The following is an 18,831-nucleotide window of genomic DNA, read 5'->3' as shown; positions in this document are numbered from 1 at the left end:
TTTCTGCGTTGGCGGCCTTCGGCCGCGCTTATAAAAAATTACCCTGGGTGGGTCCGGTTTGGGATAAAAACTAAATGCGCGCAGAAAAAAACAATAAAACTTATGAATGTATACTCACCTAAATGGTGTGGCAATAACAGTGTTAGGTGTAGCAATTGATTGCGCCTTAGGTAACACTCCTGAAAAATCTGATTCATGTAATGGCGTGTTAACGCCACCCTTCAACGGTGTTTCCACATGTGTAAGCGCCATCATATTCTGTGTTTCCTGCATTATGCGATCGGTGAAATGTGCAGGTGTAGGTTCTTTAGCTATTTCACTAGCACGTCCCAATTTGACCACTTGCTGCAACTCGCGATCGGATATTTTTTGTTGCGGTAACACCAGTTTGAAGCGTTTTCTATCGGGTTCTAAATTTTTCAACATAGCTAGGGGCATATCATTTTCTTTACGTTGCTTGAGCTTTTGTTTATCTTTCTTGTGTTCGCGTTCTTCTTTCTCTGAACGCAGTTCACCATCCAGGTCCTGTTGGCGCATTTTATTAAAGTCTGGTTCTAGTTTTTCAACATTTTCTTCTGAGGTGTTATAGAAACCAATAGCGGGTCGCTTTTCAAATGGTATCTCTGCATTGTAGTCGATGCCTTTAACACGTCTGCGATTACCACCGGCAGCACGCAATTCTCTACGCTTTTGCAGTGCGGCCAATCGACGTGCTTCTTCCAATTGTTTTTCGCGTGCTTTACGCTTTGCTTTTTTGTCCTGTGCATTGGCAAGACGAGCACGTGCCTCAGACAGCATTTCCAGTTCTATTTACATTTAAATATTTTAAATTACAGCGAAAAAAAAACAAAATTTTAATTTTCATACCATCTTCATCCATATCTTTGAGATCGGGACATGCAGGCTTCGTCTCGGAATTTGGATCAATTTCTCCTAGTTTCAGCTTACCCGGATCATCACCGCCATCCTCTCCATCTTCCTTATGTTGTGCTTGATCACTTTATTGATCAAAGTAAAATATATACATAAATATATAAAAATGATGTTATTTGCACATCTCTGCATAACTTACAGTAAATATTCATAACGTTCTAAACATTGTGCCGCCGTGCGTCCAATAATCGGCGCAATTGTACGCCATTGTGTTGGCATTAATTTGGCCAAATGCAGATGGTGGGGACTGGTCGATGAGTAGTGAGGAGTCTTTTACTGGACAATCATTTTCCCGATGTCCCAGTTGCGCAGGGATCTTCGCCTGCATGGTCGGCGGTCGTTGGCAACGCAGAAGTGCCTGCCATTCCAATACGGGAAAGTCAAATAACCTAGGCTATAGGGTCGTTCAAGCCCTATAAGTCTCCGGGCCCGGATGGAATCATTCCTGCGCAACTTCAAAAGTCTTTGGGGATTTCCTGCCGCTGGTTGGCCATCATCTATAATAACTGCCTCAGGCTTAACTATATCCCGAAGTCTTGGCACACGGTTAGGGTTATTTTCATTCCGAAGCCCGGCAGAAGCTCTCATGTATCACCTAAGGATTTCAGGCCAATCAGTCTCTCGTCGTTTCTTCTTAAGACGTTTGAGCGTTTGATTGAGCTGTACCTACTGTCGGCTTCACAGCATGCGTACTGCAATGGCAGATCGACGGAAATGGCTCTCCATTCGATTGTAAAGCAAATAGAGGGGTCCCTAGAACACAAAGAGTATGCTCTGGGTGCCTTTCTAGACATCGAGGGAGGTTTTAACAATGTCTTACCGGGGGCAATCGAAAGAGCTCTGGTGGGTTTAGGAGTCGAGGCGGCTCTGGTTGAATTTATTAGCAAACTTCTATGCGGCAGAATTGTCGCAGCGGAGTGGGGAGGGGCCATAATTAAGAGGAAGGTGTGCAGGGGCACGCCACAGGGGGGTGTCCTTTCTCCTCTCCTCTGGGTTGTATCAGTGGCGCTCTCAGAACAACACCTACCTTGGCACTGAACGTCATGCTGAACATATACCCAGTAGATATTGCGGGAAAAGCGGCCGCGGCAAGGTCGTTGGTCAGGCTTCGCGATATGGGATATGGACTTTCTGACCGCGGACACTCTAGCCTTCTTACCAGTTTCGACTTTATCCCGGACAGAACGGACTATTTTATGCCGATAACTACTCCCTATACAACCTTCACCACAGTCATTCCAGAGAGAGGAGTGGGGAAGAGGAATTATCTGGGGCATGGGACCGGTTAACTTGTTCACGGATGGGTCGAAGCTGGATGGAAAGGTTGGTGGGGGGGTATTTTGTCAAGAGCTAAATTTAAGCCGCAAGTTTAAGTTGGCTGATCACTGCAGTGTATTCCAAGCGGAAGTTGCTGCGATTAAGGATGCGGTGGATGGAATGCTATCCAGTGCTACTACAGTTAGGAAATTTAACATCTACTCTGATCCAAGCGCAGTGCGATCGAAGGCGGTCTGGGAGTGCCTGACCTTGCTTGCGATTGCATCGAATTATTTTACAATTAAGATTATCTGGGTCCCGGGCCATAGTGATATCCCGGGTAACTGTCAAGCGGATCTCTTAGCCCGCATCGGTACAACTGAACCGGATGAAGATGGCTGTAGGGATTTCGGGCCTGCTGGCCTCCTGTGGATTGCTCCTCCATAGCTGGGCCTCGAGTCAGCTCAGAAAACGTTGGGCGGACACCATGTCTTGCAGGGTAGCAAGATCTTTCTGGCCGAAAGTGGATGGCAGGAGGTCTGCTGAAATAATTGGGTTCACTAAGGCTCACCTATCAATGGTCATTGGGGTTTTGACAGGGCACTGTCCCATGGGTATCCATGTGGTACGTCTCAATATACTGGAAACTCCATCCTGCTGCAGCTGTATGGAGGATGATGAGGTGTATCACCAAATCACTTTATGCTTGATTGCCCAGCTTTTGCCAGAATTAGGCGAAAGTACTTCGGTTGCGACTCACTTGGATCTCCCAAGGATTTATCCAAAGTTGAGGTCGGTATTATTCGGAGCTTTATCGTTGCTACCCAACAATTCTCTAAGTAGCTAGATCTAAGTCACCGTTATTTTTGGTGTATGTGGTATCACAACGGACCTTCGTGTTGTCCAAGTGAACTATCCCTATCAGGGCAGCTACCACCTAACCTATCCTATCCTTATGGTTTCGATAGTTTTTTTTATCTTTAACAGCTGTTTATCGCAATTTCTTTTTTGAGTCATAAGCCACCTTTTCATATGCTTTCGAAAAAATATTTATGTATACCCGCAACATCGGTTCCGTCAGAACGAGTTTTCTCGAAAGCAGGGCAAATAATTAACGACAGGAGAAACCGACTTAAAGGAGATAAACTAGATATGATAATATTTTTGAACAGCAATTTAAACATTGAAGGTATTTTTCATGTCAAATCGATGTACATACTTGTATATGTATAAGTTAAGGCAATCAATAATGCCTCTGAAACAGATTTGAATAATACAGATAAAAATCCATTTTAAGTAATCTTCTTTCCTGTTGTTGTTGTTGTTGTTATAGCGGCATAAAATCTCTCCACAGGTTTGGGGGAGTACTGATATATTGGCAATACGAAGTGGTAAGACCAAAAAAACCCAGTGGGTTGCGAACCAAGGTCATTTGCATATCATGCATGCACTTTACAGAACATGTAACAAAGGCAGTTAAATTGAATATTGTCATTATTTACACCATTTTAGTCATATTTAACATTTTTGTTACGTTCCAATGACGCGTGATCCAGATACGGATAGAAATCTAATACTGTTTTCACACAGAAACTTAATGATCTCATTTCACCTGCAAATGAAATCGTAAATTTTGTGCTTTCACACAGAAGTAACTGCTCGATTAGTATGAAGGATGAGACAGACAATCATGGCGGAACGATACAAGGTGGGAGCATGGTGACATACCTACAAACAAAAAAAATTTCATGTACTTGTAAATTCGATGGGCAAATGTCAAAATCGTACTGCGCCGGTAGTTGATGTATCAAATCAAATAAAAAAGGTTATAATCAGCTGTTCGATGCGGCCACCTTGTATCGTTCCGCCATGCAGACAATGACATTTGCTTTGACAAATGACATTTTTAAGCCCTGAACACACCAACAACTAAGAAGCGGAAACGGAAGCGGAAAGCTGCCAACAGAGTTGCATTGTGCTTTTGACTTCATTAGGCATTCGATTAGCTACTAATGAAATAATAATAGATTCGAATTTTGTAGGGAAGATTGAGCTCAATAAGCGTCTTAATGTAGAAAATTGCCTTTATTATTCAATAAGCCGTCTGTGTGAAAATAGTATAACATGCAAATGCAACAACAAATTGATGCATATGGTCACATTGTTGTTGCATTTGCATGTTAAATCTCTAGCCGTATCTGGATCACGTTTCATTGGAAAAGGACGTCTTTTGTCTTATATAGCTTTGTTCTTTAGCTACACCCTGCGGTAACTAAAACAATCCAGAAATTGTTCTTTTGACCTCTGGCTAGCTAATACGCCAATTACACGGCTCAAGTATCCTTGTGACAATTACCACTTTGCACAAGGATTTGCCTGGTGTGTGCACTGGTTGCGCTATTTGCGCAGAGAACTGCGCTAAAATCAAAACGATTTTGATATTTACGCATGTCTGCAAATATTGCACATGCTTTTTTCTTCGTGTGTGGTGAATCTTACGCAGTTTACCTGTGGTTTGTGATAATATAACATCAGTAATTATTGCTTAAAAATGTTAATATCGAAGGCGTAAGGACCATCTCTAGCTTGTGACAGGAATTCACACAAATTCAATAATACATAATAATTTTTTATACAATTAGAACACATGTTTCATTTGGTGCGCTAGTTGAAAAATGAATATTGCGCAGTACTGCAATGAGTTGAGCTGGTCTTGCAACTAAAATATAAAAATTATAAATACAATGGAAAATAAACGCTTCTGGGGCGAGTTTTTCGACTTATACTGTGAATTACCAGCACTGTGGAAAATAAATAGTGTTTTTTTTATACAATTAGTGCCTTTTTTATACAATTAAAACACATGTTTTATTTGTTGCGCTACATTAAAAATGAATATTGCGCAGTGTTTTTGAGTGGTGTATGCCAAAATTTTCATTTCCACAAATTTCGTCGTTTTATATTTGCGCATGGCTTTTGTGTGATGTATGGGCCGTCTAAAGAGCAGTTCAAATGAATGAATGAAAAAATTCATTCGATAGTTATAATCATTCAGTAACTATCGATAATTGAATTCATTCGATAGTTCCCAACACTAATAATTATGAAATTCCCTTCAAAAAACGCGAGTACTCCATAAATAGTGTAAAGAATACTCCTTTAGGAGTATAGGAGTGTTCCAAAACTAATCTGTATTCATACAAAAAATGTGCTCCAATTTAGATAGCGATGTCCTAGGAGAGGAGTAGGTGATCCCACTCTCGCTTTGTTTGTGATTATTCCATAGAGTACTTTCCAAAGTACTTTCACTGTAGTACTCCATGGAGCACCCACAGAGGATCATATTCCAAAGTACTAAAGAGGAATTGTGTCGGATTGTGTTATTTAGCATTTGCGTGAATAAAGAAACTAATATTTCTCTATACTATAGTATGTATACATAAAACAAGTTTGCGGTTGCATTTTATCAGAGTTGCCATAGTAAAATTTTATTATGAGTTATTGGTATGCAATATTTTAGTTTTGGCAACTCTGTTCGATCTTCATCGTGTCGTGACCACGGTCGTTAAAAAACGAGCAATGATCGGCTGATGGTGGTCCGCAAACGCATTGTAAAGGAGTATTGTTAGAGTACTCCAACATGAAGAAAATGGAACACGTAATCCAACAATTTTTGCAGGGTTCCCGCTGGTTTCGATTTGGTTTTAGGCCCGTATTATGTATGTCACCGTGATGTTCGCGTCTCATTCAAGGCCGTGACACGATGACATTTTTCATATACAACCCTATTCTGAATATTCCCATGGGAGTTCATCTCCCACAAATTTGTTTCTCCCAAAAATAAATTCTCCCAATTATAAACTCCCTGGGAGAAGATTTTTCCCAAAAGTTTTGGGAAGAAGAATTCGAAGTTCGAATCAGCTGTTTCGGGTAAATTTGACATTTAGTTTTTATTTACCGCGAGAAAGAGTTAATTTATCAAAAATTATAAAATCGTTAATTTACCTACAAATAAATTATTACAATTCTCGTCTTGTCGACTGCGCGTACCCGCAATAACGTAATACACTTGTAATATATTTTTTACGGTTCCTATCTTTTCTAGACCCAAACTCGTAAAATTTTAAAAATTTTTTTGTGCGCGGCATTTTCCAAACAAAACTGTGTTCCGGAATATATTCCTTTTTTGCTAAATGCAGTGCGGGGTGATCAGTTGTGGAAGTGGTTTTTGTTGTTGTTTTAGCAGTGCTTCGCCCCATCAAAGTCCAAGGGGCAAGAGGATAGTATTTTGGCAGGCTTGGTGACTATATCGGGGACGCGTAGCATGTAATCGGCCGGCCAATTGCTTTGTAAGTGGTAATGAGCGTTTACTCCAAGTGCTTCCGGAAAGAGATTTGAGGATTTTATTACGGCTCTGTATTTTAGGAACAATTGCAGTTGCATGCTCCATATGCCATAGATCATGGTGGCCATTGAAATCGCCGGAAGTTCTATACGACAGCATGACACTGCTAAAAAATCACCCTGGGCTACACCATGCCAAGTCCGGGTGTGTGGTATAACCGTGGCTACCGCCACGGTGACGCACAATTTTTTTTTGTGGGTACTAACACAACAACAACCTCATGAAAATCGCCAACTTCAACTGCAAATATCTCCGGACAGAGATAACATTTTTCTTTTGCGCCTTCGGATTATTGTTCTCGAGATTAATACGCGTCTTTTGACACTTCTTTCGATATTTTTTGACGCCAACGACAAGAAAATCGCCAAACTCAAGTGCAAATATCTTCGGACAGAGATAAAATTTTTATTTTCCGGCTTCGGTTTATTAATACTGATGTCAAGACGCGTCGTTTGACACCTCTCTCTATATTTTTGGACGCTTATTAGCTGATCCGTACTGAGCTGATCCGGATATAAACAGATCCTGCAAGCTGTCAGATTACTGTAGGGTTTCAAGCTGAAGAATGAGCCGTAAACAAAACAGTAGAAACACTGGAAGAGAATAGCTTAAATTGCAGACGTGTCAACTTTTATATTGACAGCCAAGCAGCAATTAAGGCAATAATCTCGCATAGCATAGCATCTAAATGCGTGTTAGAGTGTAAGCATTCCCTGGAGGGAATCGGGACAGGGAGAAGCATATATCTATATTGGGGCTGTAAAGTGTTGAAGATTGTAGGTCCTACAACCTGGTCAATAATATTAATTCTCTAATACCACAAAAATATTTCTTTTAATTTTTTCATTGGGAGACGATGGATACCCATTAGAACCGTGGTTGATGACACTTCATAATTCGCCAGCGAAAGTCTCAAACCAAATGACATTCAATGAAGCGCATGCAAAATGTCGAAACATTAATGAACGTACGAATGGTGTGCTGAAAAACCGCTGGAGGTGTATCCTAAGTGCACGAGAGCTTCACTATTCGCCGAAGAAAGCTAAGCAAATAGTGAACGTTTGCTGTGCTTTACATAATGTATGTATACATTATAAGTCGAATCATGATGTATCTGAGTGTGAGGTTTTAGATCCTTCGGACGCGGATCCAATTTCAACAATTTCATCGCAATACACGACTGTGGCGCAAGCAATAAGAGCAAATATAGGAAATAGTCTATAACTATTTAATTCAACAATGATGTGGTAGGGTGTTTTAACTCACTGATAAATAACGATTCTTTTTTTATATTATAGAGTTTCGGCACCTGGATTGATAGTATTGGAGATCAAACATTTATCAAAATTGATGAATCGCCCATTACAACGCACATGTTGCCGAAAGTCAATGTAGTGGCGAAAAAGAAAACCATATGTTAGTATTAAAATCGGCAGAAAAATAAAATGATATTAATATTTCACTCTCCTTCAAATAGTACTCATTCCCATAATACCACTAACATTTCACATCATCATCAATTTGGCGATCAACAACACCAACAGCAACGGCAACGGCAACGTGGACGTGAACAGGCTAAAAGTCCAGGCGAACCGCATTGCTGAACCAACGTCAGACTGCGGATCATGCGGCCAGGCTTCAGTCACCACTGAGGATCAAGTTGTCTCCACTTTTAAACCATCGAAAAAAGCTAATAATGGCACTGACATAAATTCAGCTCAAATACCATCTATCGTATGTCGCCTGATTACACAAGAATCAAAACAACCAAGTGTAGCGGTCGACGTGGATTCAGTACAAGATGTACTACTCCACAATTGCAAAATTAAAACCGTTATGTAAAATTAGATACTGAAATGTCAATCTTTTTTTTTTTTTAATTCATGGATATATAGAGCTCAAAACAAATTCGATCATATATATATATATCTCAGTAATTTTTACTAAATAATATTAAAATATAATAGACAAATAATTCACAGGAACAATTTTTTTTAAAAATAGTGGTGTATAAAATATTTCAAAATTCTTTTCAAAAACGCCCCATCTCAAAATTTGGAATTTCAAAATGCCCCTCAGTATAAATTCAACATATTTTGAAATGAGATAGGGCGTTTTTTAAATGAATTCGTCCTGTCTGAGAATGTCAAGATATATTGAATTTATACTCGGGGGCTTTTCGAAACAAATTCTCAATTAGGGTGTTCTTCGATAAAATTCTGAGATAGGGTTTGAACCAAATTTTGAGGTGGGGCGTTTTTGAAAAGAATTTTGAAATAGGGTGAGATATACATACATATACATTATATTATATTAGCAAAAAGAAAAAGAACACAACAAATAATTCACAGCATAATTAAATTGCTCAGTCATAGAAAAGTGTGATGTAGAATATCAAAGCAATAGTTCAGCTCTGATTTCTACATCACTTTCCATTTTTTCATTCTTAAGACTAGATAAAAAATGCTTTTTCTTGCAAAAAATTCCCTTACAACTAGATAAGGCAAAAAGAGCTTCTGGAAAATATTTTAGCTAAGTATAGCGATGTTTAAAAGGACGTTTTAAGGTGATAGAGAGCCCATAAATGAAAAAAATCAAAAGAAGTCCGTCGACACCAATCACATCTTCAGTCGTAACAGCTCTTCTAAAACTGCATTGTGCCGCCGTATTTCCTCAATTTCCTACATTTTAAGGCTCTCCATCGTCTCAAAATGTCCTTTTTCAACTTCGTTGTGCTCGACAATACTGTTGACAGCTAGCGAAATATTTTCCAGAAGCTCTTTTTAAACTCCAAGCTCCGCTTCGAGAGCATCTGCAGCAGATCTAGTGGGCTTCCTCTTTCTTTTTGCCGCATTTGAGGGCTCCGGTAGCTCACGAGTTGCCCGTGGAGGGGTGGTTGGTGGGCTGGATGCAACTCTAAGTTGTCATCAGTCAGGACTTCCAAATACTCAATTGGAAATTCGGACTCGTCTTCAGCAATTTTTTTTTGTCGAGGGGAGCCCTATTTTTTTCGCCTCGACTCCTTCCACATCGTCCTTCAGGGATATGACGCTATATATAGGTATATATCTATATCCGAGAAGGCTTGCTGAATGTTTGGACCACTACCTGTTGCTTTGCTCGCTTTAGCATTTGCCGCTGCTTTCTGTCGCACATATTTTTTTTGGTCGATCCAAACCTAAAAGGAAGATAAAGCATTTTATTTATAAAGAAATTGTTAAATACATTTTTTATACTCTAATATTAACCTTTTTCCAATCGCTTATTGTTTTCATTGGTGGCCCTGCGGCATTGAATTCAATTTCTGCCTGTTTCCAGACGCGAGCTACTTCTTCCTTGCCGCCTTTGTTGCAATTTCGGGCTATATCCGGCCTACCCTCCATTAAAGTAACGAGTACTTTTAGTTGTTGTTTATTTGTGGATTTTTTCGACCTTGAACACACAAAAAGGCTTTTTATTTAAGTAAATTGAAAAATTAAACGACAACGTTTTACAAGACGGTGCACCAACTGATTTTTATGAAAAATTGTCAAAGGTGATATCAAAACAAGCGTCTCGGCCTCTGTTTTAAGAATCCGAAAGCGGAAATCAAAATTTTTATTTCTGTCGAAAGTTATTTACAAAAAACCGTAAAATGACCCCAAGAGGGTCCAAAATATGGGGCCCGATCCATAGTTTGTTTTGCATAGAACACCTTTCTGCGTTGGAGGCCTTCGGCCGCGATTTAAAAAAACTCTGGCAAAAAACAACAACCACATGAACCATTTGAACCGATTTTTTGCTTATATCTTTTGACAGAAATAAAAATTTATATTTTCGCATTCGGATTCTACAAACGGAGGTCGCGTCTTTTGATACCATCTTTGATAATTTTTGATAAAAATTAGGTGGTGCACCGTCTTGAAAAACGTTACCAATTAAACAAAAAACTAACATTTTTTTATTTTCGTTAATTTGCTGCTTATTCGATGCTCTTTCGAGTGATGTTTCAAATTCTCTTACTTAAAATTACTACTAGAAATGTAAATGATATTTAATTTGTTAATAAAATAATGGTCTTCTCCCTTCAAAATCTTTAGGGAATCAACTCCCAAAACGAAGAAATCAATTCAAAATTTTTATTGCGTTCGTGATGCCTACTTTTCTCCCAAAACACTTTTCCCCTTTTTCGAAGTTCGTTTGTGATAGCGGGAATGGGAAATGGGAAAAAACTCCCAAAAAATTTGTGTTCGTGATTGTGGGAATGGGAAAAGGGAAAAATCTCCCAAAAAATAAATGTTCAGAATTGGGCTGATTGAATTTATACTGAGGGGCTTTTTGAAACAAATTCCAAATTTTGAGATGGGGCGTTTTTGAAAAGAATTTTGAAATATTTTATAAACCACTATTTTTAAAAAAAATTTGTTCCTGTGAATTATTTGTTTATTATATTTTAGTATTATTTAGTAAAAATTACTGAAATATCTATATATATGATCGAATTTGTTTTGTGCTCTATATATCCATGAATTAAAAAAAAAAAAAAAAGATTGACATTTCAGTATCTAATTTTACATAACGGTTTTAATTTTGCAATTGTGGAGTAGTACATCTTGTACTGAATCCACGTCGACCGCTACACTTGGTTGTTTTGATTCTTGTGTAATCAGGCGACATACTATAGATGGTATTTGAGCTGAATTTATATCAGTGCCATTATTAGCTTTTTTCGATGGTATAAAAGTGGAGACAACTTGATCCTCAGTGGTGACTGAAGCCTGGCCGCATGATCCGCAGTCTGACGTTGGTCCAGCAATGCGGTTCGCCAGGACTTTTAGCCTGTTCACGTCCACGTTGCCGTCGCCGTCGCCGTTGCTGTTGGTGTTGTTGATCGCCAAATTGATGATGATGTGAAATGTTAGTGGTATTGTGGGAATGAGTACTATTTGAAGGAGAGTGAAATATTAATATCATTTTATTTTTCTCCCGATTTTAATACTAACATATGGTTTTCTTTTTCGCCACTACATTGACTTTCGGCAACATGTGCGTTGTAATGGGCGATTCATCAATTTTGATAAATGTTTGGTCTCCAATACTATCAATCCAGGTGCCGAAACTCTATAATATAAAAAAAGAATTATTTATCAGTGAGTATATTACTGTTGAGTTAAAACACCTTACCACATCATTGTTGAATTAAATAGTTATAGACTATTTCCTATATTTGCTCTTGTTGCTTGCGCCAAAGTCGTGTATTGCGATGAAATTGTTGAAATTGGATCCGCGTCCGAAGGATCTAAAACCTCACACTCAGACACATCATGATTCGACTTATAATGTATACATACATTATGTAAAGCACAGCAAACGTTCACTATTTGCTTAGCTTTCTTCGGCGAATAGTGAAGCTCTCGTGCACTAAGGATACACCTCCAGCGGTTTTTCAGCACACCATTCGTACGTTCAATAATGTTTCGACATTTCATTTGATTTGAGCCTTTCGCTGGCGAATTATGAGGTGTCATCAACCACGGTTCTAATGGGTATCCAGCGTCTCCTAATGAAAAAATGAAAAGAAATATTTTTGTGGTATTAGAGAATTAATATTATTGACCAGGTTGTAGGACCTACAATCTTCGACACTCTACAGCCCTAATATAGATGTATGCTTCTCCCTGTCCCGATTCCCTCCAGGGAATGCTTACACTCTAACACGCATTTAGATGCTATGCTATGCGAGATTATTGTTGCTTGGCTGTCAATATAAAAGTTGACACGTCTGCAATTTAAGCTATTCTCTTCCAGTGTTTCTACTGTTTTGTTTACGGCTTATTCTTCAGCTTGAAACCCTAAAGTAATCTGACAGCTTGCAGGATCTGTTTATATCCGGATCAGCTCAGTACGGATCAGCTAATAAGCGTCCAAAAATATCGAGAGAGGTGTCAAACGACGAGTCTTGACATCAGTATTAATAAACCGAAGCCGGAAAATAAAAATTTTTTCTCTGTTCGAAGATATTTGTACTTGAATTTGGCGATTTTCTTGTGGTTGTTGCAATGTTGAGTACCCACAAAAAAAATGTAAACGTCTAGTTGAGGAGTCGACTGCTAATACGCGTCAAAAAATATCGAAAGAAGTGTCAAAAGATGCGTATTAATCTCGAGAACAATAATCCGAAGGCGCAAAAGAAAAATGTTATCTCTGTCCGGAGATATTTGCAGTTGAAGTTGGCGATTTTCATGAGGTTGTTGTTGTGTTAGTACCCACAAAAAAAAAATTGTGCGTCACCGTGGCGGTAGCCACGGTTATACCACACACCCGGACTTGGCATGGTGGAGCCCAGGGTGATTTTTTAGCAGTGTCATGCTGTCGTATAGAACTTCCGGCGATTTCAATGCCCACCATGATCTATGGCATATGGAGCATGCAACTGCAATTGTTCCTAAAATACAGAGCCGTAATAAAATCCTCAAATCTCTTTCCGGAAGCACTTGGAGTAAACGCTCATTACCACTTACAAAGCAATTGGCCGGCCGATTACATGCTACGCGTCCCCGATATAGTCACCAAGCCTGCCAAAATACTATCCTCTTGCCCCTTGGACTTTGATGGGGCGAAGCATCGCTAAAACAACAACAAAAACCACTTCCACAACTGATCACCCCGCACTGCATTTAGCAAAAAAGGAATATATTCCGGAACACAGTTTTGTTTGGAAAATGCCGCGCACAAAAAAATTTTTAAAATTTTACGAGTTTGGGTCTAGAAAAGATAGGAACCGTAAAAAATATATTACAAGTGTATTACGTTATTGCGGGTACGCGCAGTCGACAAGACGAGAATTGTAATAATTTATTTGTAGGTAAATTGATGATTTTATAATTTTAGATAAATTAACTCTTTCTCGCGGTAAATAAAAACTAAATGTCAAATTTACCCGAAACAGCTGATTCGAACTTCGAATTCTTCTTCCCAAAACTTTTGGGAAAAATCTTCTCCCAGGGAGTTTATAATTGGGAGAATTTATTTTTGGGAGAAACAAATTTGTGGGAGATGAACTCCCATGGGAATATTCAGAATTGGGTTGAATATATTTTGACATGAGATAGGGCGTTTTTTAAATGAATTCGTCCTGTCTGAGAATGTCAAGATATATTGAATTTATACTCGGAACAGCTGAATTTTTACTCGGGGGCTTTTCGAAACAAATTCTCAATTAGGGTGTTCTTCGATAAAATTCTGAGATAGGGTTTGAACCAAATTTTGAGGTGGGGCGTTTTTGAAAAGAATTTTGAAATAGGGTGAGATATACATACATATACATTCTATTATATTAGCAAAAAGAAAAAGAACACAACAAATAATTCACAGCATAATTAAATTGCTGTCATAGAAAAGTGTGATGTAGAATATCAAAGCAATAGTTCAGCTCTGATTTCTACATCACTTTCCATTTTTTCATTCTTAAGACTAGATAAAAAATGCTTTTTCTTGCAAAAAATTCCCTTACAACTAGATAAGGCAAAAAGAGCTTCTGGAAAATATTTTAGCTAAGTATAGCGATGTTTAAAAGGACGTTTTAAGGTGATAGAGAGCCCATGAATGAAAAAAATCAAAAGAAGTCCGTCGACACAAATCACATCTTCAGTCGTAACAGCTCTTCCAAAACTGCATTGTGCCGCCGTATTTCCTCAATTTCCTACATTTTAAGGCTCTCCATCGCCTCAAAATGTCCTTTTTCAACTTCGTTGTGCTCGACAATACTGTTGACAGCTAGCGAAATATTTTCCAGAAGCTCTTTTTAAACTCCTAGCTCCGCTTCGAGAGCATCTGCAGCAGATCTAGTGGCTTCTTTTTGCCACATTTGAGGGCTCCGGTAGCTCACGAGTTGCCCGTGGAGGGGTGGTTGGTGGGCTGGATGCAACTCTAAGTTGTCATCAGTCAGGACTTCCAAATACTCAATTGGAAATTCGGACTCGTCTTCAGCAATTTTTTTTTGTCGACGGGAGCCCTATTTTTTTCGCCTCGACTCCTTCCGCATCGTCCTTCAGGGATATGAGGCTATATATCTATATCCTAGAAGGCTTGCTGACTGTTTGGACCACCACCTGTTGCTTTGCTCGCTTTAGCATTTTCCGCTGCTTTCTGTCGCACATATTTTTTTTGGTCGATCCAAACCTAAAAGGAAGATAAAGCATTTTATTTATAAAGAAATTGTTAAATACATTTTTTATACTCTAATATTAACCTTTTTCCAATCACTTATTGTTTTCATTGGTGGCCCTGCGGCATTGAATTCAATTTCTGCCTGTTTCCAGACGCGAGCTACTTCTTCCTTGCCGCCTTTGTTGCAATTTCGGGCTATATCCGGCCTACCCTCCATTAAATAAACGAGTACTTTTAGTTGTTGTTTATTTGTGGATTTTTTCGACCTTGAACACACAAAAAGGCTTTTTATTTAAGTAAATTGAAAAATTAAACGACAACATTTTACAAGACGGTGCACCAACTGATTTTTATGAAAAATTGTCAAAGGTGATATTAAAACAAGCGTCTGGACCTCTGTTTTAAGAATCCGAAAGCGGAAATCAAAACTTTTATTTCTGTCGAAAGTTATTTACAAAAAACCGTAAAATGACCCCGAGAGGGTCCAAAATATGGGGCCCGATCCATAGTTTGTTTTGCATAGAACACCTTTCTGCGTTGGAGGCCTTCGGCCGCGATTTAAAAAAACTCTGGCAAAAAACAACAACCACATGAACCATTTGAACCGATTTTTTGCTTATATCTTTTGACAGAAATAAAAATTTATATTTTCGCATTCGGATTCTACAAACGGAGGTCGCGTCTTTTGATACCATCTTTGATAATTTTTGATAAAAATTAGGTGGTGCACCGTCTTGAAAAACGTTACCAATTAAACAAAAAACTAACATTTTTTTATTTTCTTTAATTTGCTGCTTATTCGATGCTCTTTCGAGTGATGTTTCAAATTCTCTTACTTAAAATTACTACTAGAAATGTAAATGATATTTAATTTGTTAATAAAATAATGGTCTTCTCCCTTCAAAATCTTTAGGGAATCAACTCCCAAAACGAAGAAATCAATTCAAAATTTTTATTGCGTTCGTGATACCTACTTTTCTCCCAAAACACTTTTCCCCTTTTTCGAAGTTCGTTTGTGATAGCGGGAATGGGAAATGGGAAAAAACTCCCAAAAAATTTGTGTTCCTGATTGTGGGAATGGGAAAATGGAAAAATCTCCCAAAAAATAAATGTTCAGAATTGGGCTGATAAATGCCATTGTGAATCAAACTAAGTGTGATATCTTATCTGTCAACTGCCTCACAGGATGTTCATTATGGCTACTTTTTAGCGTTTTGACAGGGTGTTCAATATGGCGGCGCTAGGGCCGGCTTTCTTCAGCGGGTGATAGAAAGAGTTACAGAATGAGACAGCGATAGTCAATTACAAATCAGGTGATCCAATCACTTTGGAATTTTGATGTCTATGCAGAAGATATCACACTTAGTTTGATTCACAATGATAGATGCGTTTACAAGCTTATGCGTGACAGTAACAGCGCCACAATTAATGATGCAAGATAGCGTATTTGTAAACAAGAGTCAGCTGATGTTTATTTTCGCCAAATGTTTAAATTTGTTACTAAAAAAAAGTGTGACGCTTTTGCGTTGCGAGCAGGCAACAATTTTCACAAAATAACGAAATACCCCGTAAAGGCTTTACCTGCTTTTTAGAATAGAACAAAATATATTTACAACCCTTGCGCGCATTGGAGTAATTTTTGAATTAACTTTCTTAATCTTTTCATTTTCCCTCTCTTGGCGAAATAATGAATTTCATACTTGTTAAAAGTATACTTCTTTCATATATATTATCATTATATATAAATTATACGCTTTCATCAACTTCAAAAAGGGAAAGGGGAAAATGGAAAGATTACAAAACTTTCACAGACAATCGCTTCGCTGCCCTCCCAATCCCGACTGATGCCCATCAAGGTTAGCATGCATTCCGCAAGGTCATCGAATCCGCGTAGACTCGTTTTATTCCCGCTGGAAGAATCCAGCGGATGCCTCAACTCTAGTGAGAAAACGTGGGTTTATAAGATAGCACAACTCTGGCGGCCCCAAATAAGGGATATTAACCAAGGCATCAGACAGCTTGCGAATAAATACATGCGGGCGAATTGGGAGGAGCACCTAAAGAATTGTAACCTCTCTGCCGGTGTGGGTAAGCTATGGTCTACCGTAAGGACCCTATTGAACCCAACTAAGCACAACGACAAAATATCCATCGCATTCGGGGATATCGAGAGAGGTGTCAAACGACGCGTCTTGACATCAGTATTAATAAACCGAAGCCGGAAAATAAAAATTTTATCTCTGTTCGAAGATATTTGTACTTGAATTTGGCGATTTTCTTGTGGTTGTTGCAATGTTGAGTACCCACAAAAAAAATGTAAACGTCTAGTTGAGGGGTCGACTGCTAATACGCGTCAAAAAAAATCTAAAGAAGTGTCAAAAGACGCGTATTAATCTCGAGAACAATAATCCGAAGGCGCAAAAGAAAAATGTTATCTCTGTCCGGAGATATTTGCAGTTGAAGTTGGCGATTTTCATGAGGTTGTTGTTGTGTTAGTACCCACAAAAAAAATTGTGCGTCACCGTGGCGGTAGCCACGGTTATACCACACACCCGGACTTGGCATGGTGGAGCCCAGGGTGATTTTTTAGCAGTGTCATGCTGTCGTATAGAACTTCCGGCGATTTCAATGCCCACCATGATCTATGGCATATGGAGCATGCAACTGCAATTGTTCCTAAAATACAGAGCCGTAATAAAATCCTCAAATCTCTTTCCGGAAGCACTTGGAGTAAACGCTCATTACCACTTACAAAGCAATTGGCCGGCCGATTACATGCTACGCGTCCCCGGTATAGTCACCAAGCCTGCCAAAATACTATCCTCTTGCCCCTTGGACTTTGATGGGGCGAAGCATCGCTAAAACAACAACAAAAACCACTTCCACAACTGATCACCCCGCACTGCATTTAGCAAAAAAGGAATATATTCCGGAACACAGTATTGTTTGGAAAATGCCGCGCACAAAAAAATTTTTAAAATTTTACGAGTTTGGGTCTAGAAAAGATAGGAACCGTAAAAAATATATTACAAGTGTATTACGTTATTGCGGGTACGCGCAGTCGACAAGACGAGAATTGTAATAATTTATTTGTAGGTAAATTGATGATTTTATAATTTTAGATAAATTAACTCTTTCTCGCGGTAAATAAAATCTAAATGTCAAATTTACCCGAAACAGCTGATTCGAACTTCGAATTCTTCTTCCCAAAACTTTTGGGAAAAATCTTCTCCCAGGGAGTTTATAATTGGGAGAATTTATTTTTGGGAGAAACAAATTTGTGGGAGATGAACTCCCATGGGAATATTCAGAATTGGGTTGAATATATTTTGACATGAGATAGGGCGTTTTTTAAATGAATTCGTCCTGTCTGAGAATGTCAAGATATATTGAATTTATACTCGGGGGCTTTTCGAAACAAATTCTCAATTAGGGTGTTCTTCGATAAAATTCTGAGATAGGGTTTGAACCAAATTTTGAGGTGGGGCGTTTTTGAAAAGAATTTTGAAATAGGGTGAGATATACATACATATACATTCTATTATATTAGCAAAAAGAAAAAGAACACAACAAATAATTCACAGCATAATTAAATTGCTGTCATAGAAAAGTGTGATGTAGAATATCAAAGCAATAGTTCAGCTCTGATTTCTACATCACTTTCCATTTTTTCATTCTTAAGACTAGATAAAAAATGCTTTTTCTTGCAAAAAATTCCCTTACAACTAGATAAGGCAAAAAGAGCTTCTGGAAAATATTTTATCTAAGTATAGCGATGTTTAAAAGGACGTTTTAAGGTGATAGAGAGCCCATGAATGAAAAAAATCAAAAGAAGTCCGTCGACACAAATCACATCTTCAGTCGTAACAGCTCTTCCAAAACTGCATTGTGCCGCCGTATTTCCTCAATTTCCTACATTTTAAGGCTCTCCATCGCCTCAAAATGTCCTTTTTCAACTTCGTTGTGCTCGACAATACTGTTGACAGCTAGCGAAATATTTTCCAGAAGCTCTTTTTAAACTCCTAGCTCCGCTTCGAGAGCATCTGCAGCAGATCTAGTGGGCTTCCTCTTTCTTTTTGCCACATTTG

General features: G+C 38.6%; 1 protein-coding gene across 1 annotated transcript; it reads right to left on the bottom strand.

Moving 5' to 3' along the window:
• Window positions 1–114: 114 nt before the first annotated feature.
• On the bottom strand, window positions 115–3,697 carry LOC137241709 (cell division cycle 5-like protein). The gene is made up of 4 exons (XM_067769174.1): window positions 3,693–3,697; window positions 1,073–1,180; window positions 868–998; window positions 115–806 (listed from the first exon to the last, which is right to left on the bottom strand). The coding sequence occupies exons 1-4, from the start codon at window positions 3,695–3,697 to the stop codon at window positions 115–117; spliced, it is 936 nt and encodes a 311-aa protein (XP_067625275.1).
• Window positions 3,698–18,831: the final 15,134 nt, after the last annotated feature.

Source organism: Eurosta solidaginis, chromosome 2, assembly GCF_040869045.1.
Source record: "Eurosta solidaginis isolate ZX-2024a chromosome 2, ASM4086904v1, whole genome shotgun sequence".
NCBI lineage: Eukaryota > Metazoa > Arthropoda > Insecta > Diptera > Tephritidae > Eurosta > Eurosta solidaginis.
Note: the sequence above shows the minus strand (reverse complement) of the source record. Positions and strands in the feature narration are given on the sequence as shown.

What these genes read in the sequence shown, in the direction of transcription:
- LOC137241709 (XM_067769174.1), bottom strand. An exon ending in GAACGTTATGAATATTTACT is followed by an intron (nt 999 to 1,072) that starts GTAAGTTATGCA and finishes TGATCAATAAAG; the next exon opens with TGATCAAGCACAACATAAGG. An exon ending in CAAAGATATGGATGAAGATG is followed by an intron (nt 807 to 867) that starts GTATGAAAATTA and finishes AAATGTAAATAG; the next exon opens with AACTGGAAATGCTGTCTGAG.